The sequence below is a fragment of the Podarcis erhardii genome (genome assembly GCF_964252035.2).
Source record: "Podarcis erhardii genome assembly, chromosome: Z".
NCBI lineage: Eukaryota > Metazoa > Chordata > Lepidosauria > Squamata > Lacertidae > Podarcis > Podarcis erhardii.
In genome coordinates this window covers 36,509,389-36,528,867 of record NC_138504.1, presented here as the reverse complement: position 1 = coordinate 36,528,867, position 19,479 = coordinate 36,509,389, and the positions used below count along the sequence as shown (strand labels likewise).

Below are 19,479 nucleotides of genomic sequence, written 5' to 3'. Positions count from 1 at the left end.
ATCCATTTTCAAGATGTAGTGATGACCACCAATGTGGATGACTTTTTAAGTGGATTAGACAAATTAATGGAGGATTAAGCTATCAGTGACTACTGGCTACAATGACTAGTATGATCTCCCTCAATTGCTGGAGGCAGTATGCCTCTCAGTGCCAGATGCTGGCAATCCCAAGAAGGGAGAACACTGTTGTGCTCAGGTTCTACCTTTCGACTTCCCATAATGGGCACCTGCTTGGCCGCTGTGAGAAATGAATGCTGGACTATGTGGGCCTGTGGGACCTGATCTAGCAGCCAGGCTCTTCTTTCTGATCTTACATAGTCTTGAACATCTGGAGGGCACCAGGACAAAACAAGCTGCTCTGGGAGGTTGGTTTTTTTCTGGCCAATTTTGTTGCCACTTTATATTTGTTCAGGTCACACAGCTGAGGTCCCTCCCATTTCTGCAGGGCATTCGCAACTTGACAGGTAGCCTTATTTGTTTATCCAAGTATTTTATGCTTCTTCTTCTTTACAGTGGGTTCTGTTTTAACTTTCTTTTTTAGCGTCCTATTTCATCCTTATTATTAGCCACTTGGTGCTCTGTTTGAGGAAGAAAAAGAGAAAGGAATTGATTAATTAATTAATAGAAGGAGCATACAGAGATAATAGATCTAGGTAGCTGGCTTATAGAGTAAAGAGAATTTGGCAAGCGCTTAAGTGGTATTCTTCAGAAATTATTGTTGTTACTACATTTATTTATATTCCACCTTTCCTTCAGGGAGCTCAAGGTATGGCATACATGCTTCTGTTCCCTCCCTATTTTATCTGCACAACAACCCTGTTGGGTAGGTTAGAGGAAGTGACTTCATAGCTGAGTGGGGAATTTGAACCCTGGTCTTCTGGGTCCTAGTCCAATAACCCAGGAGTAGGGAATATCCAGACTGCAGGCCTCATTAGGACTTGCAGAGGTCCCAGTTTGCCCGAGGCCATTTTCCCCAAACCCATGCCCACCTGCCCCACACGTGACATCATATATGGCATCAGGTGAGGGGCAGGTGGAGACATGACATCTAGTTGGAAGGTTTACAGTCACTGCCAATCAGCTGATTGGTGGGGAGAGCAAGCCTGCTGGGATTGGCTGCACTACAGGTGCTGGCTTCATGCTCCCTGGGAGCTGCAGCCAATCCCAATTGGCTTGCTTTCACCACAAGTGAGCTGATTGGGCAGCTTCTTTGCATGGTAAGAATCAAGCATTTTGGGGATTCCTACAAGCCAGGATCCTATTCTTCAGTTTGGCTCATCTCCTGTGCACACACTCCTTTAAGATCACCCCGATGAATACTCTCTTTTTATTTTTTTAACCAAACATTGCCAGCCATTGGGCCCTTTCCACTAGAAATCTACCTTTGGACTTGTCCAAAGACCAAAAACCTCTGTCTGTAGAGATTCCCTTACACACACAACCCCTCTAGCTCCAAGACAGAGGCTGAAGACTCGCACACATTTAGGATGAAAAAGAACTGATGGTTTGAAATTCTCATGCATCATAATCCCCTTAAAGCAGGTGGATTGATGACTTCATCAGAAGGATTGTGAACTCAACTTTGCTAGCTAGTGGTACACTTGAGGCTGAGAGATCTAGGGCTAGCTTTTTAGTCTTACCCTAATGGCAATTACAGAGACTAGCCAATTTTCCCGACAACCTCAAGGAAGCCCCATGTGAGAAGATCTACCATACATTACTGCCTCCTCATTTGTTTTAATCACAGGGAAATAGAAGTGATGTAGATTTCATCTCTTCTTCATCCTGGCCTTTTGAAAATCTGCTAAGATGTTTTCTTTAATGCAGCTGTTCTAAGTAGTGCAGTTCTCCAAATTCTCAAAAGATTTGTTCCCCTCTGAAAGTGGATTCTAGGGTTTTTATGTTTCTGTTTTATTTGGGGTACTATCTCATTTCTTTAGCAACCCTTATAACAGCCTTTTAAGGTAGACTAGTATTTATTTATTTTGTGGACGGCAGGGCAAGGGGGAGAGTGGGTGGGAAGAAGAAATTTGATTTGGTTCACATTTAAAGTTGCACCTATGAATCTGCACTTTCCAAAACACGACTGTTCTTCAAAACGTACACTTCTCTGAATTTTTACAATTCTCTAACCAAGTAATGTGCACAAAAATGAATATATTTGGGGAATGTGTGCATGAAGAAATATGTATATTAGTGAAACTAACATAAGAAAATGAATTCTATTGACTGATGGGAAGCCTTCAAGCAGGACCTTAATGCTAAAAGGAGACCTTGTTTCCACAAGTAAGGAGACTATCACTAAAAAGCATCTAGTCACCTGCCATCTTATCACATGATCCTGAGTGCTGGTGAAGCATTGTGTCCGAGAGTGTGAGTTTTTCCCCCGGGTTTGACTCTCACCCCAGGAAGTCCTGGGTTCAGATCTCATTCCAGTCACCAATGCAAGCCTACTTAGAACAGCTGCAAGTCTTCTGGGTTCAGTTCCTTGTCCCCTTGTACAGTGTGGGGATAAAAAATAAATGCTAGCCTGGCAGTTTGCTCCACTGATGATGATGATGATTCCAAAATAGCAAGCTATTTCTAGGCTCTGATCAGGGACAGATTAAGATGTGTTGAGGACTGATCCAGCCCTCACCTGGCACTAGTGTGGTTTGACACATTATGGACACCTGGCCTGATGAAAATTTGGTACAGGAATTTCTGCACAGGTTTATAAACACAGTATGACAAGAATATAACCACTAAGAATATTTTTGTAATATCAGAATGCTAATGATTGCTTTAGGGTCTGTTTTCCCATTTCCTTTATTTTTTAACCAGCTACAGTGGTACCTTGGGTTACATACGCTTCAGGTTACATACGCTTCAGGTTACAGACTCCGCTAACCCAGAAATAGTGCTTCAGGTTAAGAACTTTGCTTCAGGATGAGAACAGAAATCGTGTGGCAGCAGTGCGGCAGCAGCAGGAGGCCCCATTAGCTAAAGTGGTGCTTCAGGTTAAGAACAGTTTCAGCTTAAGTACGGACCTCTGGAACGAATTAAGTACTTAACCCGATGTACCACTGTATATAAAACTTGATATTTAGCCATTTATGTGTGTTTATAGGCTTCTCACAATTCAAGCCCCTAAACTGTAGCTCACTTAGCTTGTGTATAAATTCATTACTTCCTCTGATATCTAGCCAGGTAAGGCTCAAGCAAATTCTAGTAACTCCAAAGCAAGGGCTTTAGTTAGAACATTGGTCTCTTCTTTGCTTTCATCGGTCCGGGGAAGGATCCCACCTAATTCACCTTCTCTTTTATCAACATAAGGTGCTTATCTAGGACCCTTAATTAACTCTCCTGTGCTTTCATTTCCATGATGTCAATTTCCAGCATGTTCTCCCCAAATCTTTCCATCCAGTTGCAGACAACATTGTTGTAAAGATGCTGTCAGAGCGTTTGAACAGGCTGGACTGCCACATCCGAGGCTGGGTGCTCCATGGATTCCCTCGGGATGAGGACCAGGCAAAGCTGATGCAGCGTGCAAATATTAATCCAAACAGGTAACAAAGAAACTTTTCTTCAGGGACCTTCTGTGTGTGAGTAACTCAGAGGCAGAGCAGTGATCTTTCCTTCACAGCCTGCCCTGAGGCAGTGGTGGGTATTTGTGCTCCCATAAGAACATAAGAAGAGTCTGCTGGTTCAGGCCAGTGACCCATCTAGTCCACCATCCTGTTTCTTACAGTGGCCAACCAGATGCCTGTAGGGAACCTGTAAGCAGGACCTGAGCACACATGCAACCTGTCCTATGGTTTCCAGCAGCTGGTATTCAGAGACATAATGCTTCTGACAGTGGAGGCAGAGCGTAGCCATCATTAGCCGTCTCCTCCATGGTCCAATCCTCTTCTAAATACACCTAGGTTGTTGACCATCACTACTTCTTGTCCTGAATCTTCCCTCCTGCCCTGCCCCCAAATCTCTATGTGAATACCCTCTGTTATCCCCACACTTCTTCCCTGCCCATGACAACCCTCCATAAGCCATGGCCCTCCACAGGCCATGCTCCTCCCCAGCATTGCTCTGTCTCTGAACTGTGACCATAGCTCTCGCTTACCTGTGTGGAGAATGGAGATGTGGGGTGGTGCTGGTGGGGTGGAAACCTCTGGATTCTGATTGGCTGGAATGTCAACCATGGTACAGGATGTATGAGCGGCAACTGTTGATCTGTCTGCTTTCACCTGTGGCCCCAGCAACCACTGGCATGTGGCCCCTGGGAGCTTGCCCATGGAGGAACGTAGACTGAAAAAGGCACCCAGGCCATTCTCCAAGCTGTCATTCGTGTATAGACCTGTGAAGCCTCAGGAGAATAAGCCTTGCATGTGCAGAAATGGGACATCTAGACCCTTAAATTACAGCAGTCTGGATGTGCCTCTAGTTGTAGGGGGCACCTTTTGCCACAGGTAAGGATTATTGATGTGAATGCAGTGGTGTAATGCTGTGGGGTCAGTGGGGGCAGGGATTTCAAAGGCCTGTTACTATTTCCAGAGCATGATCCCTGCCTCTAGCATCCTAGAGCCACCCCATTAGCCACTGTAAGCTCCAAAACTAAGCATTTAAGAGTACTGAAAATACAAAGGGCTTAAGTTTCCAGAGAATGGAGTGCAAGTTCTGTTACATAGACTAGAACTTCAAGGGAAACAGATCTTAAGCCACTCTGGAAGAAAATAAGCTGAGCACACCAAATCATTTGGCTATGTACGTTCGCAGAAAATAGCAGATCTGGCTGAAAAGCAGCACATGGAAACCTGCATTTGTTGTTCCAATGCATCTGCAATTATTGTTGTGCAGTTATAAGATTATTGCATCATCTCAGAAGGTTGCATAATCTTAGAAAGGGGTGTGGCTACGACTCCCACAAAAGGTCCCTGCACTTCTGAATTTGCCACTACACTCCTGCATGAGTGTGGAAATTCCTAACTGAGTATGATGGGAGGGGTGTATGTGTTTTATTAGGGGACGGAGAAACTGATTTGATTCTGAGACTGATGCCTTCCACATACACACGCAAAGCTGTTGACAAGCACTGGGCGAAAGAGAAACAATCGGTGGAAGCACAGCTAGCGGCCTGGTGGAAGCTGGGCTGTAAATCAGTTGCTTCTGGCACAGGTTATAAAACACACTGTCTGCAATGGAGTGTGATTTCAGCGGGGGAGGGGCTGCGGGAAACCTAGATAGAATTAGTGCTTGGAAATCAATCTGGGAATGGAAGTGGAAAGGTATAAATCACAGCCTGAACCAATTGCATCTCCCCTTCTGCCTCCTCATTTTTAGGTGGGCTCAGGTTGATGAAATTAGATTAAAATAAATTTACATATATATCAAGTTTTATTATTAAAACCCCGTCACATCAGTAAACAAAGTTATTGGTGGAAAGGTCCGTTACTCTGTGCTGGGAACTCCGAGTAGACCTCTCTGGTTGATCAAAAGGCAGAATTATTGTTGGGACATAAACTTGTGAGTCTGTTTCTTAGAAGTAATAAATGGTTTAGTGTTCAACTACGATGTTTTATCTGACTTCCATCTCATAAACCTGGTGCAAATAATACTGAATTATATACCTTTGAGCAATATCAGTCTCTTGGCTCTCCCGTCTTATGGAAGAGTAGAGGAAAGAAACTCTGTAATTGATGGCAGGGAAGAATGAAAAATCAAGTTATTTGAGAGGGTGGGGAGGAATACCCCCACCCCCAAACTACAAGGAGCAAATTGGACTATAAAGTTCCTTAATATGTAATAATAAAAAAGAGAGATCTCTTGCAACCTCAAGAACAGCACCCTGAGATCTGCCCTTAAAGCAAAGAAGGAAATAATGTATTTCACACTGGCAACAGAGAAGGTATTAAATTTTGTTTAAATCAGAGTTGGCCCCCAAAGCAAGATGAACAGCGGCAGGCTCACAAAGGACATGCAGGCAACCCACATTTTGCACGAGGGTTACATTCCAGGTCATTGTGCACCTCGGTGGAGCATGCATAAGCCCTCCCTTGCCCCCGTTATGCCCTGTTATGCCCTTCTCACATCCTCCTTCTGGTCCGAAAACAGCTCGCGCATATATTGTCACCCGTTTTTGAACATGCGCAAAACAGGAGTTGGCTGTACTGACAGACAATCAGGGAAGTACTTCTTCACACAGCAATGTAATTTTTAAATACCTGGTGATGGCCACCTGCCCCAAGGGTTTATAACAACGATTATATAGACACCTAGAGGATCAGTCTATCAAGCATAATAACAAAATGGAGCATCCCTATAAGGAAGTACTATTCCACTGAATGGTACTGGAGGAGGAATATGATTCAGTTTGCATTTAAAGGCGGTCTTACCAAATTCTCACTTCCCGAAATGAAACTTGAACCGATACAGAGCTATCCTTCGGGATTCACACTTCTCAAAATTTCCAAAGTTCAGTACTCTGACCAGGTAATGTGTGCAGCTGCAGACATACTTCTGGAAGTGTGACCTGGTTTTTGGAAGTATGTCTGCAGCTGGAGCTGGCTTCAGTGGACACTTCAAAGTGGCAGTGGAGACCTTGGTCTAGTTGCTGTGATGGTGGCAGAGAGCCAGCAGAGGGAAGGTGCTGGGTGGGCAGGTGGTGGCATCAGTTTGGGGCAGTCTGAGCCACATTCGTAGGTAGGAGGTGATGGCGGCAGGGCATGCCACACGGCACATGCATTGTCAGGATGAGGCGCACATCGTTGGGAGGAGGCCTCGTCCATCCCCTCAACATTGCGGGGGCTTCGTCCCCTACTACAAATATTGAGGGGGCTGATGGCACCTATGCTTGGATAGGAGATGAGTTTGGCTCATATAGAAAAGCGGCACTGCCACTAAAAAGCATGAGAGGGACCAGTGGAGAATGGCAGTGCAGCCAGTGAGGGACCCTTCCAAGCTCTTGGGGGCACTCAGCAAGTGCCCAAATGGGCTGGCAAAAGGCTCCAGGCCCAATTCCAATTCTGGTGGGTCTCTCTAATTGGATCACTCCCCTAACCCCCAGCATTTCTGCTTTGTTGGTAAAATATTCCACTTTCCCAAAACCAGATATAGGATGAGTGTTTTAAATTTTAAGAACAAATTTTAAGTGGTGAGGGAAGAGTGGGAATTTGGATGATTCTCTCTGCATTTTTTCTTTTGGTCATTATTTAGACCTTCATCTTCCAGCATCTGATTTTCAGGTTGGATTAGGGATAATAAACAGCCTATTAATGGAGGCCTGAACTAGGAGATGGAGTTTGAACCAGCAGCAAAATTCAATGGCTGAGAGAGGTTAATAACTCTATTACTACCAGCTCTATTCTTTAGCCGTTTGAAGAGCTAGGTATTAGCCCTATCTTACTCCTCTATTAATTGAGCTAATAGAACCCCAGTGACCTTCACATGGTGCCATTATCCGTGAGTTTGCCAGACGTGGGCAGGAATACTTATAGCTGAATATGTATTCTGCGGATGCTCCCGTTTCAGTTGGAAGAAAGATTTTGGTTAAAGATCACCTAACTTCAAATCTTCTGTTCTTTCCTCCTCTTAACATTTACCTGCTGCTTTCCGTGGCCAATCGAAATAATAAAAAAAAGTGGAGAGATGAAGGTACGTGACTTAATTAAGATCCCAACAAGTTAATGAGGGAAGTTTTTGGAGTCCAGAGTCAAAAGTGCTCGTGTGTATGTGAAAGAGAAAGAGAAAGAGAGAGAGAGAGAGAGATTATTTTTGATGGCTGGATTAATCAACACTTGAATAAATTTTAAACACTGGGCTCTTATCCCATGCTGTACGCTTGCTTTGCAAAATGGCACCACAATGAAGAAAAGAAGATGAGAAATCATTAATTTTATAATTTACTGAGTTTGTAACCTGACCTTCCTCCTCAAGGATTGTAGGGCAGTTAATGGAGATACAATTTTTAAAGATGAAAATGAAATAAATTATAAAACAGATTTAAACATTCTAAAAACAGTTGCAATCAAAAGCATCTAAAAGCAGTTAGAGTTTTTTAAAAAAACATTGTAAAAGCAATTTCAGTTAAAAACATTCTTCCATCCTATGACCTCATGGTTTCTAGGACCAGTATTCTTCAGCCACTCAATCCCTAGCTAAATGGGAATGTTTTCACATTCTTCCTGAAAAGTTACTAATAATGGACACATGCACACCTCATTAGGGAAGGCATTCCATAATCTTCCATTATTATTATTATTATTATTATTATTATTAATTATCCTGCCTTTCTCTCCAGATGGGATTCAAGGCTGCATCCAATATTTAAAAAACAACCTTATAAAATACAAAGTAATAAAAAGAAACTACCGTAGTTAATAACAATAGTTAAAATACATGTGAATACATTTAGAGCCAGCCATTCAAATCCAGTGATCAGCATCACCTGCACCTTAGTTTCCAAAGGCTGGTCTCAACAGGTAGATCTTTGCCTGCCAGCAGAAGGAAAGCAAAGAGGGAACCAGTCTGACTGACCTCTTTTGGGAGAGAATCCCACAATATGAGAATAGCCACAGAAAGGGCTCCCTCTCTTGTCTACTACTGAAAAAGAAAGAAACGAAACAAGAAGAAATGTTTTCTGATTGTAATTTTTCACCAATATCAAAGAAATCTCTCCACTTTACAGTTTTTCTTTTATTTAAGAAAGAGAGGATGTGGGTCTTCATACCCACAAAGGCTTGTTACGTGGCATTTGGGCATGATGTCGACTCATCAGCTTGCCAGCTCGTTCTAGCCCCCATCCAAGCTCCCAGGTGCAGACTCCAAAAAATGACCTTGATCAAAGCGTTTGAGGTTCTATCTACCTGGATCACTCTTATCTCTAGAGTGGTTTATAATAGTCAGACCATCTGTCTGACTGTCATCAACCACCACATAATTATCTTCTGTCGGCAGAGAGCTAACAGAGAGACAGTCATCTGCCATTCCTTCTCCCCAGAAGTCAAAAGATGCCCAGTTTTTCAAACTCTCAGGGGAAATGGTGGTTTTCTTGGGGGTGGGAGGGCACAGTGGATCAAATCATCTCCCCAGATCTTCTGCTGGTCTTGCTGGAGTGACAGTGGGGGACTAGACACTCTCCAAAACTAGCTGCCAGGATTATTCTCAGTTGTTGGATCTTTTTGCTCATCATGCCTGAGAGCTGATGTTTTCTGCCCACCAAATCAGTAGCAGCATAGGGAGGTTCTGGCAGGAGGTGTTTCTGCTGCCACTGCTACACTAATCATCAAGCAAGCCCAGGACAATTCAGTGACTGGGATGTGGACCCCATGGTTGCCTTGCAATTTACAACTCTGTTTTCATCTTTAGCAATAATGTGAAAGGCTAAGATCCAAAGGACTATTTGTAGTGTTCCTCCTGGACAGGCACTGAGTATTTATGGGGAGGGCAGGGAGCTTCCCATTACAGCCCCTTGAGCCCCAAGAAAGCTGCTTCTGAAGGTCAGAGCATTATCCAATATTGCGGTTCAGAAAAGGACAACGAAAATGATCGAGAGGATCAAGTGACCCCCTGTGAAAGTTGCAGTGTTTAGGAGTTTTTAGTTTAGATAAAACGTAAGAAGTAACACAATAGAATTTTATAACCAGCATGGCCTGGAGAAAGTAGGTGGATAACAGTTTTTCTTTCCCTCGCAACACTAGAACTTGTGGATATCCAGGGAAGTTGAATGTTCAGGGCAGAAAAAAGGAGGGACTTATTCATGCAGTGCAAACTGTGGAACTCCCTCCTGCAGGAGGCAGTGATGGTCAACAACCTAGATTGCTTTAAAATAGGATTAGACAAGTTCATGGAGGAGGAAGAGGAGGAGGAAGAGGAGGAGAGGAGGGCTATCAAGGGCTATTAGCCATGATGGCTCGGCTCTGCTGCTGCAGTTTGAGGCAGCATTGCTTCTGAGTACCTGTTGTTGGAATCCACAGGAGGGGAGTGCTCTTGTGCTCCAATCCTGCTTGTGGGTTTCCCACAGGCATCTGGTTGGCTGCTGTGAGAACAGGATGCTAAACTAGAAGGACCAATGACCTGATCTATCAGTCTCTTCTTATGTGCTCTGGGCTGCCAGCCAAAATGATCAGCCAGATTGGGTGGTGAGGGCCAGCTGCCCATTGAGGCAGAGGCCTAATGCCCCACTTGTACAACACTTGTACCGGCCTTGCAGGATGTGGAAATTGAAACCTGGAAAGCATTGGAAATTGGGTAAAGAAATATTAAATATAATATTCCCTGGCACCTTAGATTGAGAGAAACAATATAATGTGATAATAATTTCATATTTTAAATTAACAGCATCCTTTGGGGGTTTAAGACTCAGACTAGGAAGGTTAGGGTCTTTTTCACACGTCGTAGGACAGCGGCACATTGTAAATGAGAGAGGAATAAGAAATGTATGAGAGGGAAATGAAGCTGTCCTGTTATTTCTAAGCTGTTGACATTTGACTATTTATTTCCACTGTTTGTGCTTGTGCTGGAGGGCGGGGAGGGGAACTGATGAATATTATTATTCTGAGTAAATGTGGAAAGGTCGTTCTTGCTTCTTGAAGGGTTAAAACTTAGTTTAAGGAAGTCTGTTACTAGGTTTGCTATCTGCCTTTTGAGAGCTGTGGGGCAATTAACTTTTGAAGCAGCTACCTCAAAAATGTAAATTACCTTTGAACCTGGCCAGCTCCCAGGAACTTTGGGAATAAAAGCAGAAAGCCAGATTCTGTTGGCTAAGTGGGAACCTTAACTCGGGGAAGTTCTTTTAGAACAGATGGGACTTTGCCTGGATAAGGCAGCTACTCGAGTTGTGAACTGGGAATCCTTTCTCTGGCTGTATGCAAGTGTTGTAAAATTAGGAACATAGGAAGCTGTCTTATGCAGAGTTAGGCCCTTGCGCTGTCAAACTCAATACACTTGCTGACGGCAGGTCAGTTGGGGATTGAAGCTGAGACCTTCTGCATTCAGAACATGTGCTATATCTTTGAGTCTTTAATCTTTAATCTGAAAATAAAATAAGACTTCAGTTCTCATGATTCTGAATAGGAGATGCTGAGGAGTGAACCTGGGAGCTTCTGCCTCCATGGCTGTTCCCTGTATGCTTCAAAGTTTGCAGACTAGCCTTTTTCAAAGAGACAGCGCTGTTACTATCCACAAATTGCACCATAATACATAATCAGCAGTAGGGCAGGCTCTTAACATTGGGTAGGAAGAAGGAGGTGAGCTGTCCCCCCCCCCCACCCACACAAAGGCTGCCAAATGCTATTCCTTCTAGGTAGTCAGATAGCCGTTAATTAATAAAACTGTCAGATTAATTGTCCCGGTCTGGACATCCTTATCCATTCTGTAATTCTACCTTGCCAGCATCACTCCCTGCCCCCCCCACTACTCTTTGCCCTATAGCTTCCAGCTCAATTAACTTAATGCTATGCAAATGAAAGGCTCTCCTCATCATTAGCTTCTAGCCTGTGAATGTTAATAGTATAATTGGGTCTTCAGCAAGGTAATTAGACACGATTTCTTCCATTAGTCTTACAAGGCCTAATTATTGTTGATAGGAGAGAGGGGACCAAGTCCCACAGCTGCCAGCAAAGCGGGGGCATCTGGGTTAAAGCAAATATAGACAAAACATTGACAAGGTAAAACAACCGTTGAGATCTATAGTGGGGGTCAGATAGAGGGGGAGGGGGGAGAGCGAGACACTGTGCCACAAGCAATATAGTCATCACAGATGTTGCAAGAGCAATAGGACTTGGATACAGGGATCTCTGAAATCCCTAAGAATGAGCCAGGAAAGAGCAACGTTTTACCCACACGTTCTCTCCCTCTCCTCCACTTCTCTCCCCTGCCCATGGGGCTGCCACCTCTGTTCACTCCACTTCCAACCCCACTTACCTTCCGAGCTTTTTTCCACTCCCTTCCTCCACCCCTTCCCAACCCCTCCTCCCTTTACACCTTACCAACCCCCTCCCTTTACACTTCCCCTACTCCCTCACAATTTGTCCCAACCCCTTACAAAAGGTGGGGGAGGCACTTCAGAAAGTTTAATGGGGGGACAGTTAAAAGAGGGGTTTGACAAGCCTCTCTCTGAATCTTCTTCATTCTTTGGTTAAACAGCTTGCTTGGACCACCTGCCACCCATGCTGTTTCCTCACCTGCCTGCCTATTGTTCATGGCTATGCAAACCACATAATGACAACAGCCTTACACTTTTATGTATATAGGAAGATACACACACACACTACAGTACACACACACCACCACCAACATTATTTTGCAGTCCAGCTCCAGCAGTTGAGGCTTGCACACTGGAGTGGGGGGGGGCACTGCCCCACTAACCTCAGTCTGCACTCAGCTGGACCCCACTTGCTTGCCTTCTTACAACCAGCCCAGGGGGTGGCACTGCCCAGCAGCTTCCTCCTTCTCCTTAGTCTCAGTGTTGCCCCTTGGAGGACATAGCAAAGAGGAGGAGGGGTGACCAACTACCAGAACCCAACTTTTATATTCCAGTTACAAGTCTATAATAATAATAGTTGGGCTGTAGCCAACCATTTAGCTGGGGCTGATGAGAGTTCTAGTCCAAAACATCCGGAGGGTTCCATGTTGATGAAGGCTGCATTAACCTCTGTACCAGAAGCAGAAAAATCATAAGATAAGAAGAGCCCTTCTGGATCAGACCAATAGACTGTCAAACAGTATCCTATTCTCACAGTGTCCAACCAGACGTCTGTGGGAAACCCTCAAGCAGCACCTGAGCAGAAGAGCTTTTTCCCCTCCTGGAGTTTTGGGTAGCTGGTTCTCAGAAGCATTCCTCCCTCCAGCTGTGGAGGCAGAGCACAGTAGCCATCAATAACCTTATCCTCCAAGAAAATCAATTCCAGGCTTGGCTCTTGCTGTATCGCATTGTGTTTATGCAACCAGAGCGCCTCACAGCCACCATCTCTGGCTGAGAAATATTCTTTGTCTACGAACAAATTCTCCTGTAAGGGGTTCTGAAGCTGACTTGTATAAAGGGAGAGAAATGCCACATCAAGCTGAGGTTTGATGGAGCAAGAATTATGTTTTTTAATTCAGAGTTGTGTACAGAGTGCTCATAAAACCTTGATCATGATGGAGGGTTCAATAAACATTGGGGAGCCATAAATATTTCTCTGGGAAATGGCTTTGTGAAACATTTAGTTGTTGAGTAATAAGCAGATCAGAGGAAATCAGATGAGTGGGAGTCTCAGGGTACTAATCTTGATGGGTTATATATATGTTGCTGTAGTGATAGGAGGATTGAGAAAAAGGTTGTTTGTTTTTTAATATATATACAACCAAGGCAATGAGTTGCAGAGCTTTTTCCTAATGCCGCTGTACTGCCTGTGTTTGGACCCATCAAAATGGAGGGATGTTAGCTTTCAGATAACTTTTGCTCTTGATTTTTGATCTGGGCAGTTCAGTGACCCATGAAAATTAAAATCTGACCAGACTTGAATTAGGCATTGTTAATGATGTTTTGCAAAATAAAGGCTGCAAACACGCTTTACACTTAAAGCACCCCCTACTTCTGAACTGTAGTTTGCTAAGAGTGTTGGGAATTGTAGCTCCATGGGAGGTAAACTACACTTCCTGGGATTCTTGAGTAGAGAGGGTGTACTTTAAATGTATGGTGTATCTCCACCGAGGGCCTTTTTATCTAGAGATGTAATTAGGCATGTACAAGGATGAGGAGCGTGAATTGGCCATCGTGCATATGTACATAGCGATGTAAGGAGACAGCATTTACCATCCTATCTTGACTTTGCACCAATCAGTGCCGTTTTTGTTCTGCTGCACTTTAGCCTCCACTTTAACTGATGTTATTTGTCCCCAATACACGCTGTGGTTGTAACTTAACGAGTTACATAATGAACTTCCATGTATTTCAATGGAAAGGAAACGTCAAAAACAATACAGTATCTACCTATCATTTGCAGACTAAAAACAAATAGCCAATACCACTCATACTCACTTGCCTGATTTCTGTTCCTGACCTTGTATGAATGTGCAAATTGTAGGAATTTTCACTCCCATTTCTGTTTCTGATGCAATTCTCAGACATTCCTCCCCCAGCACTGTATTAAAGGCTTCTGGGCATGCAGTCTTGGTGGGGGGTAGAGAGGGGCTGAAATATTCTTGGCATAAGGAACCTCAGGCCTGGGAACTAAATACAGCCCTCTAGGAGTCCCTGCGACTCCCCAGGCCACACAGCATGTGAGCAATACCTCTCACTTTCCTGGATGAAAGATGAAGAAGGAGAAGCTTGGATGTTTTCATGCTTGGAATGTAGCTTTCTGTAAAAAGGTAAAATTCACATGAATTTCTCTACTCACTTTTACCCACCACTGGCACGTAACCTGCGAAAGGTCCCCCACAACAGAATGCAGCCCTAGGACTGAAAGAAGTTCCTCACTCCCATTCTAAGGCTCCTATCCCTATGAGGGGCTGATGATGATGACCCAGATCCCTGCCCAAATTGGGATGGAGATCTGCCCCACCCCCAAGTGCTGACCCAGCAAACAGGTTTCAGTCTTCACTCAGCCATATAAAGATTGCAAGACACGTGCCTGGCACCAAAAAAGCTTCTTCTTGGACAGTTTTTCTGGCTTTCTTCCCCAAAACAAGGACAGTTGGCAAACCCCAAGTTCCATCAAAGCCTCCTAGCTTCACATCTTGTACTGCACTAGAGACTGCACCAGGATGATGAGCCTCTTTTTCTCCTGAGTGTCCAAGCCTGCACGATACACAAGCAACTGTTACCAGAAGTGCAACCCTTTGGCACTAGAGGAGTGTCCTGAAAGATGGCGATGAAAAGACAAAAAGGTTTCAGTTCAGAAATGAGACATATTGGATGTGTTTGGGTGGAAATAACACTCCTCACAGTCCATCCTCGGCAAGCAGCCAGTGAGGTTGACTGTGTGGGAGGGTCCGGTGAGAGACAGCGGCTAGAGAGATGCAATAGAACAGATGCTGCCAAACCAGAACAGTAAAGTAGGCTAATGGACCAGTGGGAAAATCAGTATTTTCTCCCCCTCTTGCTCTCTCCTTCTCCTTCTCCTTCTCTCTTCCACCATAAGCACTTCTTCACACAACTAAATGACAAAATTTGCACCTGCAAGAGGTGTCGATGGCCACCAATTTAGGCGGCTTCAAAAGGGGATCAGACAAATTCACTATCAGTGGCTACTAGCTACAATGAGAGCCAGTGTGGTTCAGTGGTTAGAGCATTGGGCTAGAACCTGGGAGACCAGTGTTCAAATCCCCAGCTCAACACACAAGGTGCACAAGGTGATCTTGGGCCAGTTACAGTCTCTTAGGCTAATCTCACAGGGTTGTTTTGAGGAAAAAAGGAGGGGAAGAACTGTGTACTCCACCTTGGGTTCCTTGGGGGAAAGGTGGGATATCAATGTTAATTACACACCCCATTTTCATTGTGTTTCTTTTGCATTTAAATGAATAGGGTGAGATAAAGTAATAGCAGTGAAGTTTACACAATTAATTGCATAAATTAAGCAGACAGACAGTTGATGTGGCTTTCTGCATCAGAATGGAAACAGGGCTGCAGGTGATGAATACAAGAAAGAATAGAAACCAATGCTTTCTTACACCCCTCGATACCATCCAGTGGAAAACCCAGTGGGTACCATCTCCTGCACACACACACATCCAACGAAGTGAATGAGACCTGTTCAGGAGCACTGCAATTCTTTTGAAAGAAGCCCCTGGTCATTTCAGTGATGTTCGTTCCAGCTGTCTGGTGGTGCCCCCTGATAATTCTGTAAATTATTTAAGTGCCATTTGGATTTTCTGACTTGGTCGCCAAAATGCCTTGCTTCCTCCCCATCTTGATTGTGTCTTGGGAACCATGAAGCTGAGAGCAGAGAAATGCAGCTAGCTGGAATCAAAGGAGCTGGAAGTTTGACCTTTCAAGATGAAAAATTCATCTCAAAAGGGGGGGGGGATAAACCTCTAGTAACCTCTTGGAGGGTCTCTTGATAATGCCCCTGTTCAATGGGCAAAGAGAGACAACTTGGTCCAGTTTTGTCATTTGAATGCCGAATGAGCTCATTTGAAAACACGGCCATTCAGAAATGTTTGAGCTGTATACATGCCATACATGTAAAGTACATTTAAAAGCACGCTACTTCTCCCAAGGAATCCTGGGAACTGTAGTTTACCCCACACATAGAGCTACAGTTCCCAGTACTCTTAACAGACTACAGATCCCAGGATTCTTTGGAGGAAGTCACATGCTGCAGATGCTTGGTATGTCCACAGTCCAGAAGGAAATGGAAATATTACAAGCAAATAGGAGATATTTTATATGAAAGGTCTTTGAAGAACTACAGAGATAATACATGTGCATGGTTTTCAGCATTTGCAGAGAGTTTCGAGTATTTACGAAGACTGCAATCTCTCTAGAACAGTGTCTTATTTATTTATTTGTTCTCTTGCAATGTTATATATCTTTTTTTTGGCTCTCCTTGGATTTAATGCACACATGCACGCACGCTTGCAGCTGTTTAAATTGCCGCTGTCAGGGGCTCTCACATGCTCTCAGTTATGTCAGCACAAAGTCAAATCCAGTTGATAGCAGGAAGCTTTAACTGATGTCCAGTGACATATTCATGCCACATGTTAGGTTGCATCCTGCACCCTGATGGGATGGGATGGTTCATTTGATATACGAAGAGGGGTGGGAGTAGGGATATTGTCAGAGCTGCCCAAAGTCCCAGCTCACTAAGGACCAACGCCAGTTCTTGTTATATACAAAAGTCTTTATTGAAGTTCAGTTTCGATTTCAAAGCCGCGGCGTGCAGCTCTACATCTCAACTCTAGACCGCTGAAGCTCCGTCTGAATCTCCTCCCCCCAGACACCAGTTTAAGACTCTAGCCTTGCTCCACCTCTTCCTTTGCTCTTTCCTCCTCTGGGTCCTCCTGTCCGCTGGGGTCTTGCCCTTTCTAGACTCTTCTGACGCTGAGTCCCCTGAGTCTTCCCCCTGCCTCCGGCGGGCTTTAGGACCTGGTTCCCAATCCGGGTTTCCTGCTGTCCCGCGCACCTGTACATTTGAACTTGGCGCGCGCGCCCAGCCGGCAACCTTCCTTCTGACCGTTTCACTGCTCCTGTCACTGCTTCCCCCCTTGGGGGGGGTAGCTGGACCTGACTTCCCCTCCGTTCCCTCACTCTCCGATGGAGGCGTGGCCAGCCCTGACTCATCTTCTCTCCCTACTGGAGGAGACGCTGGCCCTGATTCATGGGACTCTTCCCCCCCACTCCGCTCTGGTGGGGGAACTGGTCCTGATCTCCCGCTGCTGCTTTGGGAGTCCCCGCTAGCCCCTTGCTTCTGGTGTGTCCCCCCTGGGAACCCCTTGCCCTGGCCATAGGCGCCCCCCTCTGGGAATCTTCTGAATCGCTGGAGAAGCTCATGGAATCTCTCGGGCCACTGTCATACTCCCCTACGCTGCCCTCAGATTCTTCCCCTTCGCTCTCCGTTTCCTCTCTCCCCTGTGTCTCTGCTCCTGAACCCCTGACAGATATGTATTTTATTTTACTTAATGAAATGTATATACCACTTGATTGTAAAAAACCCCAAACCTGGGTAGACTTGTCTAAACATAAATGTTTTTAGCAGGTGCTAAAAAAGGTACAGCAGAGACACAATAGGCAGGAGTTCCAAAGTGTACACTCTGTCACACTAAAATATTGATTTCTTACAAATGTGGAATGGGGGGAGATGCCCAGGAATGATCATGTCAGCCTCCTGTTTCATTGTGCTGTTCTATATTGCACCGTTCCAAAGGGAGACTAAGATTGTCAGCAGTCAGGACATTTGAGTTAAGGTATTGTTTAGCTGGTTTCGATTTTGTTATTATTGCCCCAGTTGTATAAATTGTTTTAAATTGTTTTTAACTGTTTCTATCTTGTATGTTTTTAAACTATTATTTTTTGTGGGATGTGCATGGGAAGAGAGGAGCTGGGGAGAGCAGCTCCTCCGTCCCAGTCACTGTGGTTCAGGGTAGGGGGAGGTATAATATGGGGCGGGGGTTTGAGCAGGCTGGGTAAGGGACACACAGCACAGGCAGCCAGTGACTTTGCCATGTTCTACCCCCTCCTCCAATCTGGGGAATTGGGTTTATCTTATCAGCCAGCACTTGGCTCTGTGGCTGCTGTTGTTGAATGCCAGGTGGGCTTGGAGTAAGACCTCCCTCATCCATGATCTGATTGTGGATGAGGAGGCCAATCTGTTCTGCATCACTGAGGCCTGGGTGGGTGAGCAGGGTGGAGCCAGCTGTGCCCACCACCTGGCACTCAGTACAGCAGCAGAGCAGATTTGAAGGGTGGGAAGGGGGACTTGCTGATTTCATCTCTCTTTCCAGGATCTCTGTCCAGTTAGAGGGAACTAGAGTGTATGTTCCTGGTATTGGGAAACATGGACAGATTAGGGATTCTGCTGCTTTACCACCTGCCTTGCTGCTCAGCTGTCTCCCTGTCTGAGCTGACAGAGCTGGTCTCAGAGGTGGTGTTGAGGCCTCCCAGACTGTTGGTTCTGGGTGATCGTTAACATCCATACTGAGGTGACTGGCTCTAGGGTGCCTCAGGACTTCATGGCTGCCAAGATAAGCATGGAACTATCCCAGCATGTCAGTGGCCCAACACTGTGCCAGGCCACACTCTGGACCTTGTTTTCTCAGCTTGTCATGGTCAGATCACTTCCTGTTGACATTTAGGCTTTCAGCACCTTTCCCTCTCTGCAGAAGGGATGGCCCATCCTTGGAGGCTGATGGATCCAATAGATTTCCAGATCACTTTGGGAGATTTTCTGGCTGATATGACTGACACTCCTGTCAAAGCCCTGGCTGACCTCTGGAACATCTGAATGGATCATCCAAATGGATCAGCCTGTTGACACAATCGCCCCTAACCTCCCTCTCCCACCTTGTGGAGCCTGCTTAGCTCCCTGGTATCCTCCAGAGCTTAGGGTGAGGAAACAAAATGGGAGATGGCTCGAATGCAAATGGAGGAAAGATCTGATCAAATGCAAGTGAACACTGGTGAGGGCTCATCATCGAGCCTACCTAGTGGCAATGAAGGCAGTAAAAGAGGCATACTTTGCTGCCTCCATTGCATCCTCAATATGTCATCTGGTGGCCCAGCTTCCCCCTATCTGGACAGGAGTAGCCTAACTAGTGTTGCCTATGCTCTGGTAACTTATAGGTCTAACTGCAGTGGTTGATTAGTTTCCATCCCCAATTCAAAGTGCTGGTTTTGACCTATAAAGCCTTAAATGGTTCAGGACCACAAGAACCACCTCTCCCCACATGAACCAACTTGGGCCCTGTGTTCATCATCTGAAGCCCTTCTTGGTGTGCTTCTTCCAAGAGAAATCCAGAGAGTGGCAACACGAGAACGGGCCTTTTCTGCAGCGGTTTCCCATTTGTGGATTGCTTTCCCCAGGG

The 19,479-nt window shown here is 45.1% G+C and overlaps 1 protein-coding gene across 5 annotated transcripts in view; it reads left to right on the top strand.

The window, feature by feature from the left end:
* The window catches only part of AK8 (adenylate kinase 8), a 103,883-nt gene that overhangs the window by 68,417 nt on the left and 15,987 nt on the right, over positions 1–19,479 (top strand). For all 5 annotated transcript variants that reach the window (XR_014152540.1, XM_081847148.1, XM_081847147.1 and 2 more), the window contains one exon: positions 3,407–3,548. Coding sequence is in view for 4 of the 5 variants with exons in the window: in XM_081847148.1 (XP_081703274.1) it covers positions 3,407–3,548 (142 nt within the window). In the remaining variant the exon portion in view is untranslated. The remainder of the gene's footprint in view (positions 1–3,406; positions 3,549–19,479) is intronic.